Source organism: Alternaria atra (assembly GCF_907166805.1).
Source record: "Alternaria atra isolate CS162 genome assembly, contig: 29, whole genome shotgun sequence".
Taxonomy (NCBI): Eukaryota; Fungi; Ascomycota; class Dothideomycetes; order Pleosporales; family Pleosporaceae; genus Alternaria; species Alternaria atra.
Window position 1 is genome coordinate 2,867,916 of NW_025091327.1, and position 18,730 is coordinate 2,886,645.

General features: G+C 51.0%; 6 protein-coding genes across 6 annotated transcripts; 3 read left to right on the forward strand and 3 right to left on the reverse strand.

The window, feature by feature from the left end:
* Window positions 1-375: 375 nt before the first annotated feature.
* Window positions 376-6,581, forward strand: ALTATR162_LOCUS9273 (uncharacterized protein; the record flags this gene model as incomplete). Its single annotated transcript, XM_043316906.1, has 3 exons — window positions 376-671; window positions 721-2,677; window positions 2,724-6,581. 3 exons carry the CDS (start codon window positions 376-378, stop codon window positions 6,579-6,581), a joined length of 6,111 nt encoding a protein of 2,036 aa, XP_043172841.1.
* Window positions 6,582-7,818: 1,237 nt separating this feature from the next.
* Window positions 7,819-8,532, reverse strand: ALTATR162_LOCUS9274 (uncharacterized protein; the record flags this gene model as incomplete). Its single annotated transcript, XM_043316907.1, has 2 exons — window positions 7,819-8,078; window positions 8,307-8,532. The coding sequence occupies 2 exons, from the start codon at window positions 8,530-8,532 to the stop codon at window positions 7,819-7,821; spliced, it is 486 nt and encodes a 161-aa protein (XP_043172842.1).
* Window positions 8,533-10,035: 1,503 nt separating this feature from the next.
* Window positions 10,036-10,962, forward strand: ALTATR162_LOCUS9275 (uncharacterized protein; the record flags this gene model as incomplete). The annotated part of the gene is made up of 1 exon (XM_043316908.1): window positions 10,036-10,962. One exon carries the CDS (start codon window positions 10,036-10,038, stop codon window positions 10,960-10,962), a length of 927 nt encoding a protein of 308 aa, XP_043172843.1.
* Window positions 10,963-12,388: 1,426 nt separating this feature from the next.
* ALTATR162_LOCUS9276 (uncharacterized protein) lies at window positions 12,389-12,957 on the forward strand (the record flags this gene model as incomplete). The annotated part of the gene is made up of 2 exons (XM_043316909.1): window positions 12,389-12,638; window positions 12,713-12,957. 2 exons carry the CDS (start codon window positions 12,389-12,391, stop codon window positions 12,955-12,957), a joined length of 495 nt encoding a protein of 164 aa, XP_043172844.1.
* Window positions 12,958-14,267: 1,310 nt separating this feature from the next.
* On the reverse strand, window positions 14,268-17,003 carry ALTATR162_LOCUS9277 (uncharacterized protein; the record flags this gene model as incomplete). The annotated part of the gene is made up of 2 exons (XM_043316910.1): window positions 14,268-14,687; window positions 14,742-17,003. The coding sequence occupies 2 exons, from the start codon at window positions 17,001-17,003 to the stop codon at window positions 14,268-14,270; spliced, it is 2,682 nt and encodes an 893-aa protein (XP_043172845.1).
* Window positions 17,004-17,346: 343 nt separating this feature from the next.
* Window positions 17,347-18,613, reverse strand: ALTATR162_LOCUS9278 (uncharacterized protein; the record flags this gene model as incomplete). Its single annotated transcript, XM_043316911.1, has 3 exons — window positions 17,347-17,359; window positions 17,409-17,963; window positions 18,012-18,613. The coding sequence occupies 3 exons, from the start codon at window positions 18,611-18,613 to the stop codon at window positions 17,347-17,349; spliced, it is 1,170 nt and encodes a 389-aa protein (XP_043172846.1).
* Window positions 18,614-18,730: the final 117 nt, after the last annotated feature.

Below are 18,730 nucleotides of genomic sequence, written 5' to 3' on the forward strand. Positions count from 1 at the left end.
ACGTCTCAAGGGTCCTCCACGCGATTCGGAGTCCGAAGTGGATTGCGCGAGCTATTGCATGTGCATGCATGCCGTCACCGATGCTTGGGATATTATCTACCTCGTTGATGGTGATCGTGCATTTCCAGCGCAGCGAGTTGGGGGTTTCGGCTACGCTCGGCTTCACGTGACCCTCGGGCGTCCTCGCCGTCCCGGTCAGCCATCGCGTCGCGTCCCGCTGTTCGCATACTCCACGACCGCAATCCGACGTATCACCACCACGGTCGCCACCATGTCGTACTCAGCTTCATCACAAATTGTCGTGCTAAGCACAGCAATGCATCTATATATTAAAGATACACAGCAGGCTGCAAATGGCCGGATTGTCGAACCACAATGGCGGAAACTATGCAAGTCCTTGTGTTTGGCGACGTGACAGCCGATTACGATGCAGGGTTACGCATACTCGTCTCCAAAACCGACAATCCTCTACTTACCGCCTTTTTCGACCAAGTGGCCTTCTCTCTCCGCGCTGAGATAGGCCAGCTATCTCGTTCCCAACGTAACCTCCCTGGTCTAGTGCGCTTTACTACCATCATCGACCTATTAGCCCGTCTTCGCGCATCTGACATACGCCATCATGCGTTAGAGAAGGCTCTTACATGTGTACATCACTTTGCTAGCTTCATCAGGTATGCCATCGCCGAACTTTGAAACCATACTAGCAGCTAAAATTAGCAGTCACTATGGCCAGGCAGAGACGCCTTACCCAGATCCAGCAACAACTCGTCTCGTTGGTCTTTGTACAGGCAGCCTTACTGCAGCAGCCGTCAGCTGCACTCGGTCACTGAACGAGCTCATCCCTCTTGCTGTGCAAGTCGTCTTGGTGGCGCTTCGTGTCGGCTTTGCCGTTACTGATGTACGCGATCGAATCAGCCCGGCTCAATCAGACCAATCATGGTCTGTTATGATCCCTGGTCTTACTGGTAATGCTGCTGTACCGTACCTCGACAAGTTCATCGAAGAGACATGCCTTACCAACGTGTGGAAACCGTATGTCAGTGCATATGCTGGTACCGGTGTGACGATCAGTGGCCCTCCCAGCACTATTGATCGCCTGCTCCGCTCGAAGATCCTTCCAAAGCCAAGTGCGATCAAATTTCGCGTCCATGGGCCCTATCACGCCTCCCATCTCTTCTCAGCGAACCTCTTGGACGACATTATTGAAGCGTCGCACAAGAGCTCGCTTTTGGACCGCAATGCTTTCATTCCTGTCTGTTCTAGTACTGGCACCGGTATTTGCACTGGTACGAGCTTGGTGGATCTTCTAAGGAATGCCGTCTCCGAAATTCTAATCTCTCCTCTTCGACTTGACGACGTCTGCAAGAGTCTTTCCAATGATTTATCACAGTGTGGCCTCGATGACTGCGTCGTCTTGCCTGTCGCTACCTTGGCAGCGCAGGCAATTTCAAACCAGTTGAAGACCACTATTACGAACGTCAGCATCAACAAAGGCATGATGAGCAATGCAAGCACTCCCGGCGCCGCTAGCGGCAACTTGGCCCAAGATAAATTGGCCATCATTGGCTACTCTGGTCGATACCCAGGTGCGAAGGACAATGAAGCATTCTGGCAGCTGCTCCACGAGGGTCGAGATGTCGCGTCGAAAGCTCCGAAGACAAGATGGGATATAGCTACGCATGTCGACCCTACTGGAAAAAGGAAGAACACCAGTGCGACGCCTTTTGGATGTTGGCTTGAGGACCCGGGTCTCTTCGATGCTCGCTTCTTCAGTATGAGCCCGAGAGAAGCACCACAAGTTGATCCTGCCCAACGGCTTTCCCTTATGACTGCTTACGAGGCCATGGAGAGCGCCGGACTAGTTCCTGATGCCACGCCGTCAACCCAACGCGAGAGAGTCGGAGTATTCTACGGTACCACAAGCAACGACTGGGGTGAGACGAACAGTTCCCAAGACGTTGATACCTACTACATCCCTGGGTCTTGTCGTGCTTTCATTCCTGGCAGACAGAATTACTACTTCAAGTTCAGTGGGCCTAGTTATAGTGTGGATACAGCATGTTCGTCAAGCTTAGCTGCAATGCACGTCGCGTGTAATGCTTTGTGGCGTGGCGATATCGACACCGCCATTGTTGGAGGTACAAACGTCACCACCAATCCCGATATCACGGCAGGTCTTGATCGCGGCCATTTCCTTTCCAGAACAGGAAATTGCAAAACCTTCGATGATGACGCGGATGGGTACTGTCGTGGTGAAGGTGTCGTAAGTCTCGTTGTTAAACGTTACGAGGACGCGGTAGCCGATAACGACCCAATCCTCGCACTGATCCGTGGTGCATACACCAATCACTCGGCAGAGGCTGAGAGCATCACCCGACCGCACGTCGGCGCTCAGAAAGCAATTTTCGAGAAGGTGCTGACCTCCGCATGCGTCGAGCCTGACACCATTGGGTACGTAGAGATGCACGGTACCGGGACGCAAGCAGGCGATGCGCGCGAGATGGAGTCTGTCCTATCTACGTTCTCCCAGAAACCTCGAGTAGAACCACTGTACCTCGGATCTGCCAAAGCCAACGTTGGGCATGGAGAGTCAGTGTCCGGTGTTATAGCGTTGGCCAAAGTGCTCCTGATGCTGGAGAAGAGTCTCATCCCGCCTCACTGCGGAATTAAGAACAAGGTAATCTTCTTCACGCCCTTGAATATACGGACATTAACGATGACAGATCAACTCTAAGTTCCCGACAGACCTAAAGCAACGCAACGTGCATATAGCCATGACTTCGACCCCGTGGACTCGCCCAGCCAATCAGCCTCGCCGCGCCCTTATCAATAACTTCTCGGCGGCCGGAGGTAACAGCTCCATTCTGGTCGAAGATGCTCCCGTCAGAGTAAGGGCTAAGCTTTCGGATCCAAGAACATCGCACATGGTAGCTATTTCAGCGAAGTCAAGCACTGCGCTTGCTGCGAATGCAAAGTCTTTGCTTAGCTTTATCGAGAAGACTACACCAGAACTTGCAAGTATGTCCTACACCACGACGGCTCGCCGCACGCATCACAGTTTCCGCATCGTAGCAAACGGCTCAACCCTGGCAGACATTCAGTCTGATCTAGCACGAAAGATTGATGTCTTACATAAAGTCAAGACTGTAAAGAAAGTGCCATCGGTAGCGTTTGCCTTCACCGGACAGGGCAGCCAGTACTTCGGCATGGGGAGTGAGCTTCTTCGATTTCAAACTTTCAAGCAAAACATGGAGCGACTTAATGCACTATGCTTGACGATGGGATTCCCGGCTGTCCTACCGTTAATCTTGGGAGGAGTGGGAGATATGACATCCCTTCCTCCTACCACGGTACAGCTGGCTGCGTGTTGCATCCAGATGGCTATGGCCAAGCTTTGGCAGTCATGGGGTATCCAGCCTTCTGCGGTCGTTGGCCATAGTCTCGGCGAATATGCAGCTCTCAACGTCTCCGGGGTGCTTTCGGATGCTGACACTATCAAACTTGTTGGATACAGAGCCCAACTGCTGGTCGACAAGTGTACGCAGGATAGCCATGCCATGCTTGCAGTTGGTGCTTCGATCGAGGACATCCAAGCTCATGATCTCAGCTCTTGCCAATATGAGATCGCATGCTTGAATGGTCCGCGCGAAGTCGTACTGAGCGGGACGAATGAGAATATCGATGAGCTTCACCGAATCTTCTCCAAAACGAACTTCCGGCTGTCTAGGCTACGTGTACCATTCGCTTTCCATTCTTCGCAGGTCCAAACCATCCTGGAGGATTTCGAGCATGCCGCCAGCACTGTCGAGTTCCATGAGCCCCGCATCCCAGTGCTCAGTCCTTTGCTAGGCGAGGTTATCGCCGGAGGTGGCGTCTTTGGTTCCTCTTATCTGGCTCGTCATTGTCGCGAGAAGGTTGACTTTGCTCGAGCCATAGCGACAGCGAGGAACTCTATCATCACAGATCAAACTATCTGGGTTGAGGTCGGGCCCCATCCTGTCGTGTCAGGGCTTTTGCGCTCCAACATTGACTCAGTAGTGGCCGTACCTACCCTTCAGCGGAACAAGGATACCTGGAAAGTCCTTACGGGCTCCTTATCCACACTCTACGGTGCCGGAGCGGACATTTTCTGGGGTGAATACCATCGTGATTTCGTAGAATCGCTGTCTGTCATCCGCCTCCCGGCATACAACTGGGACCTGAAGAACTACTGGATGCAATACGTGAACGATTGGTCCTTGTACAAGGGCGACGCTGCTTTTCTAAACGGCATAGGTAAAGCGCCGCTCTCAACAACATCCGTACAGAAACTCATCGAGGAGACAACTGAAGGCACGAAGGTTACGGTCGTTGGCGAATCTGATCTTGCCCGTGCTGATCTTGACCCCATGATTCGTGGTCATCGGGTCAACGGCGTTGCTTTGTGCACCCCCAGCGTCTACGCCGATATGGCGCTCACAATCGGAGACTACGTGCGCAAGCAGAAGCCGGAGCATGTTGGCTCTCTTGTCGACGTTCAGCATATGGATGTGCAGCGACCTCTAGTTGCCAAAAGTCCGGGTACTGGCCCTCAAATGTTGCGCGCTATTGTGACCTTCGACTGGGCCACCGCCACCGGGTCATGCGAGTTCACGAGCGTTACGCCCGAAGGCAAGAAGCTTGTCAAGCATGCTGAATGCGGCCTCGCCCTTGTCAAACTTGACGAAGCATTGTCCGAACAACAGGCAAAGGCACCTAGTATTCTGGCACGTATCGAGCAACTCAAGCAGGGTATCGTATCCAACCCGCGCATACAGAAAATGACAGGAAATACTGGATACAAGTTAGTGTCCTCGTTAGCGTCCTACGACGAGGACTTTAAAGGCGTGTCCGAAGTGGTGCTCGATAGCGCCAACTTCGAAGCCACTGCGAAGGTGGAATTTGGTCACGCCGATCGGAAGGGCATATACCATGTCAACCCACACCTTATCGACAACTTCGGCCAGCCGGCGCTGTTTATCATGAACGCGAATGACACTTCTGATCTTGACAAAGAGGTCTTTGTCAACCATGGCTGGAAATCCCTACACTTCTACAAGGAGGTATCTATGGACAGGACATACACCTCATATGTCAAGATGAGCGGGCCGAAGGACGATGGCATGTACAGCGGTGATATGATTGTTTTCGAGGACTCCGAGGTTGTGGCGTCCTTCCTGGGTATCAAAGCTCAGGGCGTGCCTCGCAGGCTTATGAACTACATTGTTCATATGAGAGATGATACCAAAGCTGGACCTCCACGCGGCGGGACGCAAGGGCTGATGGATCAACACCATGTGGCTCCTAAGATACCTGTTCACGGTGAACCTGCAAATGCCGAGGTCGCGGTCGACGCATCTATTTCCCCTGAGTCCCCAACGAACACATCGTGGTCCGAGGCTCTAAGAATCATCGCGGAAGAAAGTGGCGTGCCGGTATCAGATCTCACTGATGAGACCTCCTTCGCTGATCTGGGCGTCGACTCCTTGTTGTCCCTCCTCTGTGCCAGTCGTTTCCGCGAAGAGCTTGGGCTAGCGCACGAATCTGAAGTATTCGCCGACCACCCCACTGTCAAGCAACTTCGGAACTTCTGGACCAGTGGAGATTCTGCACAGCCTGCGACTGGTGTGCCAGCTGGTCGCGATGCTATCCTCCATTCCATGTTCCACGACGATCCCGATACGTCCGCATCCTCCACCGACGGCGACTCCTCATCGTTCGAGCTTGTAAACACGGGAAAAACTACTCCCACGATACCCGCCGAGACAGCAACATCGCTCCTACTCCAAGGCAACCCTGCCGTGCCCGGTACCGTCAAGACTCTGTTCATGCTCCCCGACGGTTCAGGCTCATCCTCCTCCTACGCATCAATCCCGCGGATCCACCCGTCTATCGCCGTTGTAGGCCTCAACTGCCCATTTATGAAAACGCCCGATCGCTACACGTGCGGTATTGAACCCATCTCAGAGGCCTACGTACGCGAGATCCAGCGCCGGCAACCCAAAGGTCCTTACTCGCTCGGCGGCTGGTCCGTAGGTGGGATCTTCGCCTTTGATGTAGCGCAGCGTCTCGTCTCCGCCGGCGAAGTCGTAAACGACCTCGTTCTGATCGACTGTCCTGTACCGAAGGGGCTCGACCACCTACCAAGAAGGTACTATGAGTACTGTGATGCTGTGGGCCTATTGGGAGAAGTCAATGGGGTCAAGCGCGCGCCACCCGCTTGGTTGCTCCCGCACTTTGAAGCTTGCGTCAACAGTCTACATGAACACCATGCTCGTCCGTTTTCCCCTATCACGGCACTTCCCAAAACAAGTATCATCTGGGCTTGCGATGCTATTGACAAGTTTGTCGAACCCAAGTTCGAACGTAGGCAAGATGATCCTGAGGGGTTGAAGTTCTTGGTCGAGGCTAGGAAAGATTTTGGAACAAGCGGTTGGGAGGCGCTGTTGCCGGAAGAGAGCTGTGGTTTGTTTGCTGTTGAGGGGGCGAACCATTTCAGTATGATGAAGGCGCCTTTTTCCAAGACGTTGAGTGAGTATATGGAGGTTGCTCTTATGGGATAAGGTGCAAGCAGAGGACCGTCTCCTACTTTTATCTTTCTAATAGTTCTTGACTTATGCTTGAGATGCGAGGGGTTCCTTTCATTTACAAATTGGTACCGTCTTGCGTCATCCTTCGACTTCCTTGTTTAGATAGAAGATAGTGCGCACCGTACACTAAATCAGATTACCTTGTCTTCCTTGTACTTCTTCATTATCAAACACGAAGCGTAGGGGTTACGCATGATAGAATCACTCTACCCGGAACGAAGACGCTCTACTTCGGTTTTCGCGTGTCGAGGTGCTTCTCGACATGAAGTTTTAGGGTTCCTGCGTCCTACGAGCGTCGGCATGATGTGAACGCAAACGCCTACCATAACAAAGTAACGCTTGCCACTCATGTATCAGAGTATAGCCTGTCGTCTAGTGTCGGTCAGGGAGATATCGACACACCAGTCGAGGATTGCCAGTCACGCATGAGGGCGTGGTTCGACGACAAAGTATGGATCTCAGAAATATCAATGGAGCGGAATGAAGCGAGTATCTTGGTCACCAATCTTCAGCAACTAGGTCTCCACATTGATGGCCGCATTTCAATGTCGAGAGCTTCCACTGCAATGTTTCGCACTGGTCTCAAGAGAGTACAGTCTTGAAATGGTTAGCAACTCACGAGTTTAAGCGAAAATAGTCTCACCATAGCGCCAAGCTGGCTATGTGTGTGCTGGGAACGTCCATCGTTGGGCAATTCATGATCATACCGCAAGAAGGCTTCTCTAGAATTCATCTCATGTGCATACGACAGACGTTACTTCAACGGCTGTTCTGGCATTTGTATGATCAGATAAGACACATCATCACACGTATGTCTTAGCTGTGTTAACTTAGTAGGAGATCTCTAATGAAGACATCACTTATGTATTTAAGAAAAGTGTCGAAAATCTAACCTGGTCCATGAAAGCGGGTCTGGCCTTGACGCCTGAATACATCATTTCTATATACTAGGCGGCAAAACGACGCCTCCCACGCAAACATCTTGGAAGAAGCGGAAGCATTTGTCTCGCATCAAAGTCAGAGAAGCAAACCCCAAAGACGTTCGCGTTGTCTCATGTCGATAGGCGTGCAAGATGAGAAACAATGTATACATCTACTCAAAATATATGACACATTTCACAAGCAACTATCCTCTTTGTAGGTTTCCAGGCTATCGTTGGGCAACGACTTGCTACATGAGTCCGTCCAACCCTTTGGTGCATCCCATCCATTAGTCCTCCACGGGGCAGAGCGCGAACTCGCCCTCAGGCGCCCCATCGTGCGTCATCACCCCACAGTATGCGCCATCCTCCGTTGGGTTTGTGTCTGGGTTGTCCGTATAGATGTAAAATACTACACGGTCGGCGCCAGGATCGCCACCGCCGAAGATGGAGTCACCGTGCAGGAGAGGAAATTCTTTCAGCTGCTTGCCGTTGCATGCGTCGGAAAACTTCAACTTTCGGTTGTTGCCGAAATTATGAGGGTAGCCACCTAGAAGGTGTAAACCAGAGGTTAGTGGACCATACACAGATTTTAGAAAGAATTATGAAGAAACTCGTTCTCCATAAGATGTACCCTCTACATAAAAACCTACTATGAAAGGGCACGTGTTGACGTCCGTCAGAACTGGAAAAGAAAAGTATCAAGGTATAAATTTAGAGTATATATTCAGCGATGAGTGCAGCTCATGGGAAATGAGATCCTTTATAGCAGACATACCTGGTTGTGGCGCGTTGGTAGGGGTAAGGTTGATGCCTTGCTGGATGGCCTTTTCGACCTGAGCACGGCTATATCTGTAGCCTGGGCAAGCTACGAACTGGTCGCTGGGCGGGAGGTTGTCGACGGTCCGCTTGCTCAACGTTGAAAGAGGTGCCGGGATGGCGAAGGAGGTGTGCACAAGGGCTAGGCCCAATGTCAGGAAAGTAGTGGTTGACGAAAAGTGCATGGTGCAAAGAAGGGTTGAGATGATGATTGTGATTTTTGGATAGCTTGAGATCGTGATGGCTTGAGATGGAGGTGTTGAACAGTGATGGAAATAATAATGAGCTTCCCGCAGCGACCAGTTTATATCTCCTTCGAAGAACCTTAGGCCTTCTAACGGAACCTAGCGGTGTGCCTCATAGCATCTCTCAGAGCATGTCTTGGGAACGTGGTACCAGTCACTACAATGCACACTGTACCTCTATCACACTCCTCTCGATTTGGGTATAGATAGTAGAGGTACTGCAAATACCTAATCAGGCGTCTTGATAAAGCTGAATAGAGAGATGTCGAGGTCGATCCGACCTAATGCTCACATCAGCTGAGACTACACAGGACATGAATTTATGTCATTGCCATGCATTTCTTCGTGTTTGAGGCCTGTATCCAGGGTTGAATACTATAGTAGCGCTGTCGTGTGGTTACATCGGCAGGGTTCTGACAAGGCAGATTGGGGCGGTGAGGTCACTAGCTAGACTGCGACGCGACTATGGAAGTCATCTCGATGTTGTCTCGGGACATCACTTGGCAAATTTGATGAGAGAGATACAGCTTGAGCGTATGGATTGTAGGATCCAATAGCAACAAGCGCTCGACGTAACGATGGCCCACACGGTTTGCCGTAATGTTACCATAAGTGTCTCCGCGTACAGGCATCGAATTCTTTTGGGAATGGCGAGCGTAAACCGGATGTTTGATAACACATAGGGGCGTAGGCGGTAGGCCTAGCTGTAGATCTATGCTTCTGCTGTAATCTTCTTGTTTAGCCGTATGGTGTCAAGCTCGGGTGCCGGCGCTCCTGGCCGCAAAGCTGGAGGGCCTGAACTGCATCACATCTGCGGCGGGGCAAGGAACGATCTCGAAGTAATCCCGAGTATGTTATTTGTTTTAGCAGTCGGACATGACGGCACCCACGTTGGCTGTTGGACGATGCTGTCTTGTCGAAACATTCGATATGTACAGATAATGGCTGCGATGCGGTTCTGCATTCGTGGTTGTGTATGTTCAACGCGCTTCGGGAATAAGTAAAACGTTGCGAAGTAGGTGGAGTGATGCATGACGCAATTAGGGCTCGGCATTCACGCGGCGCACCTGCAGTAAGCAAACTGTGGGGTAGCTTACCCGGGTAGGAAAATTGGCGGGCCGCGCGCTGCGTGCATCGCCCCACAAACTCTAAATCTGTTGTTCGTTCCTTACCGTCTGTTGCGGCTGTGTAGAAGCCTGTCTCATGCTAGATCATGGATTAGTGACCCTCCAACTGCACTTCGGTCTCCGAACGAAATCTGCCCCCTCATGTGGATACTAAATCACGTGCTTGTGGTTGCCTAGGGCTGTGTCCCTTTGTCCTATGACGTCTACCTAGCCCTGATGCACCGCCTACGAAGACAAGATCCGAGTTAAAAGACTCTCAAAGCTCAAAAGGACTTGACGCCACAAATCGGCTCTCGGTTGCAGCTTCTCTAGCAAAATGACAACTATTCTCGATATCCCAGGCAGCAACCCACCAAATCGCTTCTCTTCGTCTATTGAAAGTACTGTCACCTCTACGAATTACTCTTCACTCGCGGAAGAAACAGCTAAAAACATCATCGAGTCGATCAATACATGTTCCGACCCCGCTCACGCGCTCTGGGAACTCTGGGACGCCTTCTTCATGGCTGTCGTATCATATCCATCTTCACATGGAGCCCACATTGCTCTCCTTGATGCTATTCGCGCGCAGCCACCTAGCCAGCCCACCAACGTGCCTGCAGAGTCCGATGCAAAGCTCCGGCTCCGCAGCTATACGAAAGTAGACGGAAGACTACACTGGTCAAAGCTGCCACTTTTCCATGCGCAGTGGCGCGACGTGCATGATATCCTGCACGAGTGGCGTGACTGGGACGGCATACGTGATCCAAGCACGAATGACAGTTCGACTGGTAACAGGATGAGCAGCAGCGGCGATCAGCTGTATCTCCGCTTTAGCATTTTTTCAGCTTTGCTGCTAAAAAGTAGCAAAGATACCTCCGCAACACAGACTGTGTGGGTTTTCTACGCCTGCAAAGACGTACTGGAGCGCGAAGCGCCCCAGCCCTATGAGCCGAAAAAGCACAAAATATCGTCTGAGCAGGTGTGGGCGCTAGATGTCCGTGTCGCAGCCACTTGGGTGCGAGATGGAGGTTGGTCACTGTGGAATACAGATCATGAAGAGCTGCGAGAGTATTGGGCAGCAGCGTTGGACGAAAAGACGGTATTGTGGCCGAGAGAAGACGGGCTGATAAGGGAGCGGTGGCAGCTGTGGAAGGAGAGGCTATGGGCTCTGAGTACGGATGAGGCAAGTTTAGACCAGGAGACTAGGACCGTGACTCAAGAGGCGTATGGAGTCATTGAGGATATCCTGCGAGGGGTCTGATACCACCTTTGGTGGCCGGCCGCATGTGTTGCTTGAGTAGTTTGAATATTTCCTAGTCTACACAACATGACGTAATGACTACCCTCTCATTTCAACCTGAACCATTTCATTGAGTAGTCAGACCAACAAAAACCATCAACACTGCGGCATATCCAAACGTGGCCGATAGAGTCTGGTCGTTCGACGTCTTTAACATAGTCGAACATGTAATTGCAAACAGCACAACCGCAACCGTAGTCGTGATCAGGTTCTTCGTCTGGCTCTGGTGCAACGCCATGATGTACATGGGCACCAAGATAAAAAGTGAGCCAGCCATCGCTATAATGAATCTCGCGAGCCTTTCCACAAAGCCGTTTGCTACATTTGGCCGGTGTCCTTCGTCGTACTCGTCTCCGTTCACTGCTTTTTCGCCCTTCGTCCACGTCCACGACACGGGTAGAAACATTAAGAGGATACGTTGAACTTCGTCCTTCCAAGGATCCTGTTGTGAAGTATCACGAAGTCTTCTGTATGCCCTTGATTCAAAAGCATCAGACCCAAAGCGACTTTTTGCGATTTTCTCAAAATACTTGTTACTTTGTTGGTGACGGCGACGCTGGTCGCTGGGTGAAAGGTAGTCAAGGGAGCGAACGTATTCAAAATCCCTGATCGCTTCCGCTATAGGTACAAATCGTTAATATGGAGTTGGAAGAAGCGATAAATTATTGCATCAAAGAGCTAGGTCCGTACCTTGGGTGTGCAGAAGTTGTCTGATCTCCTTAATATCCTCTTCTGTAGCAGCTCTAGTGTCATAGAGCTTCTTTCTACACCTTGCGAGCTTATTATTGATGTCGATAAAGTTGATACGCCGTAGCGTGGTCATCTCCATATACCATGGCTCAGCGGGTACGGGTAGCTCATCTTGTAACTCATTTGCGAGCCGATATATCAACTTTTCGTCCGGCTCGCCCAGATCACTCCCAAGAGAAGCAATTGATTCCGTTTTTGACCGAAGGCTTCCCGTATCTCTTGCACTGTTTAAAGAGGCCGTGGAGTTCAATTTGGGCGCTGTACTCGTTGCATCCTGCGAGAATGGTGCTTTCTCCAATTCTGGACGTTCGCTTTGGGCGCTTGAAGCTATGCTCGGAACAAGATGCGGACTACGAGCTCTCTGCTCCTGCGCCTCCAAATCGCACACAGGTCCTAAATCCATAGGGACAATGAAGAAGTGAGATGTAATTGGCATATGAGACAGTAGGCAACCACACTTCCACTTCATTACAGGAGGCATTGCCAAGGCTGACACATCATGGTGCATATCAACTGCAGTGGTGGCGTCACGGAACCAACACGAATTCGGTCATCCTTGCATGGAGTCTGTCGCGGAGCTGAAGGCTCCAGAAAATACAAAAGCCGCGTTCATTCTATCTTTCCAGATGTTGTAAACATGACGAAATTCTACCATGACAGCCAGCCAGAGGCCCGGCTCAAAAGCACGCGCTCGGACGAACGTGACGAGGATGGGCTCAGCCTCATCTGTGAACTCAAAGATACATACGAGGACTATAGAAACTTGATCAACAAGAGTAAAAGTACGCGCACGTCCGATGCGGGCAAGAAGTGGCTCGACATTATTAGCACAAGGCTCAAGTGGCTTGCCGAGGACGAGGTTGCGATCATGGAGAAAATCAAAGACTGTGAGCGTGAGAAAGGTCCGTTGCTTTAGGTAACTACACCTCCGATTTAATTCGAATATTGACTCCTCATACAGTTGAAGTGGGCAAGAATGTTCAGCAAAAATGTGCAGATCAGATGAGGCAGGTCCTTAATAACTTCCTGTCCTTTGAAGACAATTTGGACAACGTGGTCCGCCATAGAGAGTCGGCGTCGGAGAAGAACGTTGAGATTCAAAAGATGCTCAGAGATACGTATTACGAAGCCCACGGCATTCGAAAAGCCTTTTGCAAAAAGTTAGACAAGGCTATCGATGAAGCAAGAGCTGCTAGATCTGCTTGACTATGACTCGGTAGACACGCGAATGGACACATTTGAATCTGGTTCGCATGAGAAAGCCCATGTCCTTCAGATGACCAGCTTTTGTTTTGCGCTCCATGTACATATGAAACTGCAATGGCAGCTTGACGCCAGAGATCGTGAGCGGGGTGGTTCACGCGCAGAATACTACGGCCCCAGCGCACAGGCTATGCGTTCCCTTCTTTGATTAGGGCCAACAAACGAAACAAACTCTAAGCGCATTTCGTATCTAGGTAGAGTTTGCGCTGGACTCCGACTTTGTCGACCAGCCTGCGATCGTTACATGGATTTACGTACATCATCGGGGTGGACGATTTAGGCCTCGGTCGGTTCAGCTCCGATTCTCGTCAGGCTAGAGCATACTGTAGAATGCTGCGAGGGTTTGTCATCCACTCCGGCCCCACTCTCGTAGCATTTCGAAGTTTCCTAATACACAGACGCAATCGTACCCAATTTGATTGCCGACATGCTCAGGGTGGCGCAATTCAGCTGACACTCCTCAAATCACTCAAGAGAGCAAAGATTGGTCAGCGCTAAACGGGACAAGTTACATGATCAGCCCATGCAGCTCCTCCAATAGTTCAAACATGCCACCAGCCCCCTATCAGGTTTTCGAAAACACTCAATTATATGTTACCTTTTTTCATATTGCTCGTTGCTCAGCTGGAAGAAAACACCACCACTAGTAAATTAGTAATGTTCACTGCGTGCAGCTTTGATTCTTCAAGATTTACCTTATATAGATTGTTCAATACCAGATCATCAATATCTTGGTTGGAAACGGCCATCAATTGCTTTCTCATGCATCTATTGCAGTGTCGAGATGAGGGGAAATTTAGCATTGTTGAATACGTTAGCTCCAACGTAACGGGCTACCCCATTCTCTCGCATATGTAGGAGTTAGATATAGAAAAATATACCTTTGAAAACGTGGTGAGGTGAAATTGCCGAATTTATGCAGTCATCACCGAATGCGGCTTTGTGCTACGTCGCCTCCATGCTGAACATGTGCCGTTCCAGACACATTCGTCTCTCCAGTGCGGGGTGCGTGCTTATTCGTCGTCGCAATACGATACAAAAGCACGGTATAACAAAGAAGGCCGGTTGCCATTGGATCCTCTCAGCTGAAGAGGAGCCTAGCCGCAGAATAACTTTCTGGTGAGCTACAAACGGCTGCATACATGGAATCATGGCACCGATCAGATAAGACATTGCAGCCGTGTGGTGTAAGGATGCTGAAATCTCGAAAGACGGCAGAACAGATATTGCATCTACCATTATGGAATGGTACGTCAGCGCGACCTAGTATGACGAACGACTTCAAAGTACGGTCTGGCAATCTTTCGTCGCTTTACAGGCTCCGTACTGTACATGTCCAGAAGTTTCAGACCATCATCGCCATCAATACTCCGTTTCCGTGGCTTGGGAACCGCTTCCTGATGATCGATAGGACAACAGCTTACTGTCTGAACGCGCGGCAATAACATGTAGGGCTCTTCATCACAATCAACTGGTGAACATTCCTGCGTGAAAGAGTAATGATGCATCCTGGAGCGCTGAGTTTTGGGATGTAGCGCTGCCTCCAGGTTCCCGTGGAAGTTCGTTTCCCGAGCACCAGATGAACCAGAGACAAACGCATGTTGTGATTCCGATACACGTTGGGGCTTCGTAGGCCTCCCAGTACTGTGTGACAGTACATGTCTCGCTTGTTCCTGTTGCACTGTTAGCCATCTAGTCCTCCTGCAGCGAATGGTCATCCTACATACCTCTACCATCAATCCGTCCCACGGCATGCAGCAGAACGGACACGCATCAGCCTCCCCATCTCCACGGTTCTGTAGATATCTCTCTTCCCACTCCTCCAAGCCCATCTCCACATTTGACGAGCCCATTAGCGTGGTCGGCGGAGCAAATCTCGGACTAGTCTTCTCCAACCACGCTACAACTGGATCACCAGGCTTCTCTTCGTGCGCAAAAGCCACACTACAACGGCGACATAACGCTTCGTCGTCGGTCTCATAACCAATCTCCTCAAAGGCACCATCCGGCACCTCTTGATTGTGTTTGTCGTCATCATTGTCTTCTTCATCGTCGACGTCGTCGTCATCATCCGTCTTGTCCTCGCCGTCTCCTGTAGAACGAGAAGATGAAGTATGCTCCTCCTCCCCGTCTTTATCCTCATTATCCTCCTCATCCTCATCCCCACTCTCCTCCTCAACCTCCACAACATCCCAAACTTTATCATCATCCCTCGTCCACACCTCTCCACCATGTAACGGACTAAACATCGTCTCACCACACCCCTTCAAATGGTCAATCATAGCCAGCTTGACAGCAACATTAGCTCCAGGTATACTTTCCACAGGCGGGACATTTGGTATATGGCCGCTCGGCCATAGCGTTGGTAGGGCCGCGGCGAAAGTCTTCCAATTCCTTTCTTTCCCGTTGGCGAGCCATTTTTGGCGGAAGGTGGAGAGGGTCGAGGAGAGTCCGTAGTGGTAAAGGTGATTTTCGATGAGGGTTATGGTGTCTGCCACTGTTTTGGAGGAAGATTGTGGTAGGGTGGGGTTGTGAGTGTGAGTGTGAGTGTGAGTGTGAGTGAGGGAGGGTTTGCGGATTCGTGTCCAACGAGTTTTGAAAGGTCTGCAAGAGTTGCGGGTATGATTCGACTCGAGATGAAGTTTTTCCTCTTCATCCTTCATAATAACGTCTTCATCCCGCTGTCTAGGTTCCCAAGCCGGGTTCGGGAAATTCGGATTACTCCACTCTCCTTCTCTTGTCCAGAAGCAGTAATGCGGTACATCGCATCGCGGAAACCTAACAAAGAATAGATTTTCCAATCGCTTATCCTCCTCCTGACTCCGTCTTTCGTGTCCATAGTCCAAATACGCCGGAACATAGCACATGGCATTCGGTCTCCACAAACTAGCCTCATACACCTCCACCGTCTTCTTCGCCTTATTCTTATGTCGTTGAGAATGTCGTGCCGCGCGGTCAACCGTAGCCGCATCGCCCTTTCCTTTCACACGAAGCAGCTTCCTGTTTTCGAGACACCATTTGGTGTAGGTGTCGGCTAGAACCTTTGTCTCGTTGCGAGAGCCGAGGTGGAAGTACATGTGCGCATTCCAACCATGCACGAGGGTGCGTTGAGCCCATTCGACACCGCTTTCGACGGTAGCTTTGCGGAGGGAGCCGAGAAGGTGGCCGTTGCGTGCTGCCGTGCGGGTTTCGGCATTGAGGATGGGGACGAAGTCAGGATCGACGCCTGGTGGGTACTTAAGTCCGGGGAGAACGAATTTCTGCTTACTGGATGTCGTGGTGATCTTCAAGGGTACGTAAGGGACGTGACGTGGTAGCAGCTCCAGAAGTGAAAAAATAGTCCTTGCCGGCGTAGGTGCGAGCAAGGGCATCCTTTCGTACGGCCATTCGAACAGGCGGAGTCGGCAGTCAGGTTTGATGACTTTGTCCACTGACGGAGCACTCGATTCTGTTGACGTGCTATCCCACGACTCGTCGCTCAGCGCCTGGCCGAAATTCTCGCGCTTGTACTCGTTCCTCATGCGTTCCTCTGCTTCTATATCGGCGTCGCTTAGAGTGTCGTCACTGACACTCTCATCACGTTCTCTCCTTCTCTCCTTCTCTCTTCTTCTCTTGTGCTTCTCTTCGATCTGTTTCTGTTTCTCCGCAGCCCTTCTTTCCTCCTCTTCCTTTGCTTCCTGTTGCTTTTTCTGGAGTGCGAGCACGGCGTCTCGTTCCGCACGTTTCTTTTCCTCATCGTTGTGTTTGAGCGTCCATGCCATCTCAACCTTTCTCATGTCTTTGCGATAAATGCCGCGCTCCTTCGCTTCATCGAGAAGTTCCTTGTAGTTGTAGGTGTCATAGATGGAATCAGTCTTATGCTCGTCGCGTACTTTGTGTGTGCCACCACGCCTATGTGCTGCAACCTGACGGGTCATGTTGGGTTCTGAAGGCACCAGGGAGCCCTCGTACAGTGCGGGGTTATCCTTCTTCGGTTTACCTTTGGGCATAGTGCGTGCTGCTGGGTACTGTTATGAGTCCTGTTACGAACGACTCAGACATTGGACGCACGTTGGCCTGTCAGTGAAAGAGCAAACACTCCAAGACAATATGTTTGGGTAGCTTTCGAGCTATGTTGCTGCAGTCTCGAATGCGTAAGAACATTTGTACTTATTGGGTATGTGCCTTTCACAAGCCATTGGTCAAAGACGTGCGCTCGACTTGCTTTGTGTCTCTGACGACCTTTGTCTGTGTCAGCATAATATCAGCGTAGAACTAAAAGTACTCGTGAGCACAAGGCACAATGCATTGTACAACTGCAGTGGTATATTCGAAGATTTGATTCGTAAAGGTCTAGGGTATCTCACTATGGCGAGTTAACTTACATGCAATCAGTTTGATAGGAACATGCTTACAATTCCGACTTCTCGGCATCTACCTTCCGCTTTTCAGCTTTGAAGTCGAAAAAACCTTCAAGCTCCATCCACTCTGCAGTGAACGCCATGACCAGCTTCGTCCAGTCCTCTACCGTGTCCATGTCCAAGTGCTCTCCGTCATCTTCGATCGTATGCCACACTCTTGGGAAGGGCGTAGGGATCATATGCAGGATCTCCACGCCCCGAGCCATGAAAGGGACGTGGTCGTCCTGTACGAAGCCGCCCATAAATGCATCGTTTTGTTTGTTTGCATCGGGTAGAAATGGGCGTTCTGCGCGAGGCTTCTTGTCTTTGCGCTTTGCCATCTTCGACTCGTGGTTCGGGGAAGATTTCATCAAGCCTAGCTTCTGCAGGCGTGCCTCAGCAGTTGCCATGTGCTTATATGCCCAGTGTGTAGTCTTGAAATACGAAGGTACCTGGGGGCCCTTGGACCCCAGAAGGTCGAGCAAGAGGAACAAGTCGATCGAATCGAGTGGGGTGCGGTAAATCGATGATGCGGCGTGGAAAGTCGACTCCCAATCTTCAGCGAGAGCTCTGTATACTCGTCAGCATTAGATCACGAAGCGGTTGAAGGGTTCATACCGCGCGCCGTAGAGACTGTCGCTGTCGGTCCAGCTCTTGAAAGCCTCCTCGCCGTCCAGCAACAGTATCTGCAAACCTTTGTGCTCCACGTCAAAGTCGTCTGGATCAGCGGCAGCCCACTTCTTGGTCAACGCCGCATCGATACTGCGGGCGACATGCAAAATCATGGCGCATGGGGCCGCACTATCAACCGCTCCGATGAAGCCCTTGGGCGTATACTTGCTGTCGTAATGCGCGACCAGGGCCAACCTCGAGACGTCCCCCTCCGAGCCACCCGGGGGGTCACGCGTCGCGATAATGTTGACAAAAGGCACTTCCTTTCCCTTGCTCACCGGCGTCGTCGACGTCGAGTTATGCATCTCTATCCTCCATTCCGGCAACTGCGACTTGAAGAAGTCTATAAAGTGTTGGCGGACGGCAGCGTTGCCTTCTGTCCCAGAGACTCTGGGGATCAATATAGGCGCCAGCAACGAGCCTTTCTTTATATCAAAATCATCGCCCGGTCCAGGTAGGTGCTTGAGAGTCTCGTCCTCGAGGCCTTTGTAAGCGGATGCAAAGGAGAGGAAGGAAATGAGCGACAGCAGCGCAGATGCGAACAACATTCTTGCGACGTATCACATGAAGCGCCCCGACAAATTTGAAACGCTGCAAAAAGATAAATCAGAGCCGCGAGAGGAACATGCTCGCGCCTGTGGACGAGTGGGTCGCTTGGAGTTGGT